This window comes from Leiobunum rupestre, chromosome 2, assembly GCF_980474605.1.
Source record: "Leiobunum rupestre chromosome 2, qqLeiRupe1.1.hap1, whole genome shotgun sequence".
Lineage (NCBI taxonomy): Eukaryota > Metazoa > Arthropoda > Arachnida > Opiliones > Sclerosomatidae > Leiobunum > Leiobunum rupestre.
Window position 1 is genome coordinate 83962789 of NC_143385.1, and position 6000 is coordinate 83968788.

General features: G+C 35.9%; 1 protein-coding gene across 1 annotated transcript; it reads left to right on the forward strand.

Moving 5' to 3' along the window:
• The first annotated feature begins 820 nt into the window (after positions 1-820).
• On the forward strand, positions 821-5563 carry LOC149959834 (uncharacterized). The gene is made up of 2 exons (XM_090167396.1): positions 821-1362; positions 5480-5563. The coding sequence occupies exons 1-2, from the start codon at positions 937-939 to the stop codon at positions 5561-5563; spliced, it is 510 nt and encodes a 169-aa protein (XP_090023522.1). The 5' UTR covers positions 821-936.
• Positions 5564-6000: the final 437 nt, after the last annotated feature.

Here is a 6000-nt window from a genome sequence, read left to right on the forward strand (position 1 = left end):
CTAGCCTGGTAGTAGTTCTTTCAACAAAAATACATAGCCTAGCTGGTAACAATTCTGTCAACAAAAATACCTAGTCTGGTAGTCATTCTGTCAACAAAAATACCTAGCCTGGTAGTAGTTCTTTCCACAAAAATACGTAGCCTGGTAGTTATTCGGTGTACAATAATACGTAGCCTGAAAGTCATTTCGTCAACAAAAATACCTAGCCCGCGTCATTTTGTCAACAAAAATACCTAGCCCGCGTCATTTTGTCAACAAAAATACCTAGCCCGCGTCATTTTGTCAACAAAAATACGTGGCCTGGTAGTTATTCGGTGTACAATAATACGTAGCCTGAAAGTCATTTCGTCAACAAAAATACCTAGCCCGCGTCATTTTGTCAACAAAAATACCTAGCCCGCGTCATTTTGTCAACAAAAATACGTGGCCTGGTAGTTATTCGGTGTACAATAATACGTAGCCTGAAAGTCATTTCGTCAACAAAAATGATAAGCTCAAGTCTAATTAAAGCCCCTTTAACTAGCTTCATGAAAACGCTTTCCAAGTTTCGTCGCGATTTTAAAAACTGCATTTACATCTTCAAATAGGAAGAGTGAACGACGGGGAAGGCCTTCGCTTGGTAACAACGAGAAAGCCGTTCGTTTTCTCTCCGCATCTCCGAGCGGGAGACTGTTGCCATGTGCGAGCTCCGCCAGACGCCGCGCACGGAGGCAGACTTTTCCCGCCAGACAACGCGTCTCTTTTTTATTTCCACACGAGGCTTAATATTTCCCCACGTGCTTCTATCGAACGCAGCGCCGTCGTCGGTGGAAATCTGAAACGTAAGAGTAACTAGTTCGTTACAATGTATCGACTTTATATGGAATCAAATCCTCACGAGATATCGAGGCGAGAGTACAACATTTGGCTCCTCTACCGACTCGCTATTTTGTAACGATGACCAATTTGAGACCGTCCGGTGCGACGAGAGCGGGACAACGGCGTAGTCCCAAATGCGCCCGTTGCCAAAACCATGGAATGATAATCGACGTGAAGGGACACAAGAGATTTTGCCCCAAATCGGAATGCAGTTGCCCATTGTGTATGCTACTCGTTATTCGGCAGCGGGTGATGGCCAGGCAAGTCGCTCTGAGAAGGCAACAAGTCGAGGACGAGGCCAGGGAAAATCAAGCGGCCCTTAACCCTGACAGGGTAAACGGAATGAGGTCCGTTAGACCCCCTCTTGTTTCTGCAATGCGGACGGCATTTGCGAGAAACCGTCCACGGTTGGCGGTGCCTAGGCCTGTCCGTATGGGGATGGATGCGACTTATCTAACCATCCCTCGCCCAACTGATCCAATACCAAACAGAATTTTCAATTTCGTAAGTATTACTTTTCCCAGTTTTTCTTAAATTTTTACGTAATTTAAATTTTAAAATGTTTGGATTTGAAAACACTGTAAGCGTTTTCCATTTGACTGCTCTCGAGTGCTCGAAATTAGCCTGATTAATTTTAGATGTTCAGTTTGCGTGCTCGGATAAAATAGTGGGTGTTCCATTTACTGCTTTCGAAATTCGAGCACTCAAAACCGATCTGCCGATTTCGACAGATCAACGGATCGCGATCTCTCTTGTAGCAAGTTTTTTGCGTCTTCCAAAACGCTCGTAGCATGTTCCATTTCTCTGCCGATTCGAGTGAGATAATTTACGTAAGAAACGGATTCGCTACGAATGCCAATGTGTGGGATAAGTCCCCCATTACGAAATGTTTCGCGATTTTGGGAATTTCGTCTATCAAACATTGGCAACACTGCTACGAATCTTGAACAGGTAAATGGGAAACGCTACACAATATACATTTTGTTGTAAAGAGCAATATTTCGGTGGAAACTTTCGAGCTAAAATTTTTAATAAAGGTTTCATAATAGCCCTCCTGGAGAAATTTAAGCAAATAAAATGCCTTTACTGTTGTTGCCTTACTAGGAATTGATTCAATTGACGCTTAAATAAAACCCGTTCAGCGATTTGACTAGAAGCAGTAATACAGAGAGCCAGGACATTCATTTAAAAGTGTTATATTTTAAAGCGCGCCCTGCTTAATATTCCAATATTTAAAGGCTCGATCAATTTCGCGTCATTTTAGAGGAGACGGCACATTCGTAATTTTCAAAACTTGTTTCGTGGGGAGCAGATTTCATTGGATTTCTAGATTTATATTCCTAACTCAATGCGTGGAGCCTGCAAAGGTCATTTTAAAGTAGTGTTGTTCCAGAAAAATAAAATGCCGAAAAATTTCCAAAATATTTTCCGAATTGCGGAAAATTTTCCGCAAATCGGAAAAATAAAAAATTGAAACATAAATTACTTCTTAAGGGTTTTTTATGTTTTTAACTTTTGATTGATATAAAATGTCTAATATCAGTAAACATACTACAAAACATTAATAGTGTTACATTGTTTATCAGTTTAAACTAGTCTAGAGGTTTAGTTTTACTTTCAGATTCAAAAAAATGAAGCGAAAATGCCTCTTTATTTAAATTGGCAAACAATATATTAGACTAATCATGGAATGAAAACTCTTCTTTATTTTTTTCGGAAAAATACTGAAAATTTTCCCACTTACAACACTATTTTAAAGCAACAGTCGGCTCTATCATTGCCCCCTGTATTATGAAAAGACCCCAGTTATTAGAGATGGTCATGAATCTATCCGAAGTTAAATTCAAAATAGCCAAATGATAAATCGTCAGAGAGCCATTGTAGAGTATTATAGTTGGACAACTTATACTCTATTTAGTGGACTTTATCCTAAATTATATATCCCGTGTAAAAATATGGTTTATAATGTTATTGACCAATTTACAAAAGATCCAATCAACGCGAGGGGTACCTATAAGTACCGCCTTTTTTATTACGACGCTAGCGACATCTATTGAAAAAAGAGCTACTTCACGTTGAGCCGCCACTTGCTTTAAGAAATCGCTGGAAATTCTTGATAATAATAACTGCAGTTACGAAAGAGGGCAACACTTTACGTCGTCGTTTTTTGTGTAATGCGGAAAAGCTTTCAAGGGGTATCGATTTATCTATCTTTTACAATTTCTGCCTTACAGTTTCAGAGTAATCAAATACCTAATTTTATTGACCTACGAATACATAAAATAAATAAGGTAATTCACTTCTGGCCACACCATTTGCTTAAATTAATATTGCCACCGAATATATTTGAAAATTTTCGATACAAAGTATATACCGTAGTTTAAAATTTATATTTTTTAAGTAGACGAGACATGTAATTAGCGAAATTGGAGACTGAATACTTAATAAACCGTATCTCTGTTAATCACTTTTCGCCTTTTTTTCGATGATTTACTCAACTTGAAGGTCAGAAATGGCACTCTCAGTAAATGCAAAAATTACAGAGCCCGAATTTAAATAAATTTTGTGGTTTTATCGAGTTTTTTAAACACAGATTGTAATGGAGGCCTGGAATATCATTAAGGATATATAAAATTATAAAAACTGTTTTTTTTTCTCATACACGTGACCTGATTGTTAAATATTTTGAAGCTTACAGAAAAAAAATGCTCCTACCAGAAGCTTATAATATATTTTTAAGAGGTAAGTACACGGCTAATGTTATTCGTCCGAAAGATGTTTCAAAGTATGAAAATATTCGAAGTAGCTCCTTTAATCCCAAGCGTCTGGGAGGCAGAGTTTGTGGATGGCCGTGTGAGGACGACCACCAATCCCCCAACGGGTGGTCGGAATACTTCCGCCACGGGTGTCCCCACCCCTGTCCCCACGTATCCCCCCGTTGGCCAGTGGCTGTTACACATTTCTCGCCCTGATTAATCAGATGGACGAGAGGACTGAACTGTCCCACACGTTATAATAGTCATTATCCCTAAATATAAACAATAACATTCTCGACATAATTTATAATAAAATTATATAATAGTTATAAATTTAGAAGTGAAGAGAAGCACATTGTGAAAAACTAAATGACAAGAGACTTAAAACAGTTTTAAAATTCACAATATATTTATTTGTAAAAATCCCTGAAGAAGGAGGAACAGTTCCTCCGAAACGTTGGATTTTTAAATAAATATATTGTGAATTTTAAAACCGTTTTAAGTCTCTTTTCATTTAGTTATAAATTTATATATAATTTAGGAATTTTATCTCCTCAGATGGAGTAATACAGGCGCTACCATTTGAGCCGTAATGCTGCGTACGCATTCGCGGTTTGATAGGCAATTAGCGCCCATTCAAAAATGCCTGGAAGGAATACGTTTCACTTTAACGGACTAGGTGGGACATCTTATAAACTTCTACTATCACTTCTGCCGAAAATCATTTTTACATGCTTACATTAATTTAACTGCCAACTTCACCCTAATAATGAATACATAAAATTATACAAAATTATTTTGATATAATAATTTTTTAAAGCTTTAAGTACTGCCTTTTTTCACAATCCATAACTTAAATTTAATTTAATTTAAAGAATTAAAACCATAGCTTTTATTTATATATTTGATTCCACAAAATTAAATCTAATGTTTTTATTTTGGAATAGTTCTTCCAACGGACATTTGTTCACGTTATTCAGGTTGTAATTGTAAGGTTTCCAAGTAACCGATCTAAACTGATCCTTTTTTTTTAATCTCATCGGATTCAGTTTGCTGAACAGCTAGTTATCTGACTTAAACGTTTAGTAGATATATAATCTGGACGAAGCAAATCAAAATAAACAGTGATTAAAACTAAAAGGAATTTAATCGCCCGGGGAAATGTAAAATTGAGAACTGAAAGGCAACTGAAATACACGCATCTTCTGTCTGTAGGGTTTACACTGAATTCGGATTAGTTTTGTGTTTAAACTAACGGCTTTGCATTTTGACACTCATCAACTGATCATAATGATTCCCTCGGGTAAAAAATAATAGTACCAAAATAGAAATTACGGTACCAGTATAAAATAGTAATAATTTCTTTTAATTTAAAACACGCAGATAACGGTTCTCGTGTGCCGTTTCTTTATGAGGAGTTGATGTAGTCAGTATGGACCATAGAAGTCGGAATAACTATAATTAGAACGTAGAACAGTTTTAGAAATTCCGATTTCTATGGTATCAAGTATCGAGTGATCTGGCAACACTTGAACGTGGGCTTAATATTTAAGTTTTGCTTTCAGGCGACAATTTTATGCATAGTTAATATGAAATTCTTATTATTTTCGTAGTAGAAATAATGTAAATATAAAAATAGTAGCATTATAGTTTATAGTACAATAGGTTGGAATGGTACAATTTGGTACTTTATAGTAAGCTCTCAAAATAATAGTACTATTTATAATTTGATGCAAAATTATTGTATTTGTTCCATAATTATAGTACGTATGGTAACGTTGTGTAGTACGGCTTTTGATTAGCAATGACCACGTTATAGATCTTGATTTTTCCCTAAACTATTAACGCAATGTATTTCCTTTCAGTTTCATCCATACGTCTACGATTTCGGGGAAACTAATGCTCCGGCTGAGTCACAAGAGTTCAGAATCGACAATGCAGAATCTTAGATCGTAGACTATTTGAAAATATTTACAATCGGGTACTAAACCTATTGTTAATTTTGATTGTTAATTCTAAGAGTAGATTGTATTCAGTTAGTTAATCCCTTTTGTATTTTCTAAAACTTAAAAAAAAATGTTTTCCCTTTTTTGAAATATTTTGTGAGCTTCGTATCGTTGCCGGTGAATTGAATTATAAAATAAATAAATAAATAATTATGTTTTTGGAGCCCCTTTTGATGGGGTATTTTGAGGTTTGGGGTATATTGCAACATGGAACTTTGCTAGTTTACATTGCAAGAAGTTGTAAACCAATGTGGTGGACAAATGCCAATGTTGCAGATTGACAAGATTACAGAAAAGAGGCTTTTACCATAAATGAAAAAATGCATACATATATACCATAGTAAAAATATAATTTATCTTGCATATACAACAAACTAAGA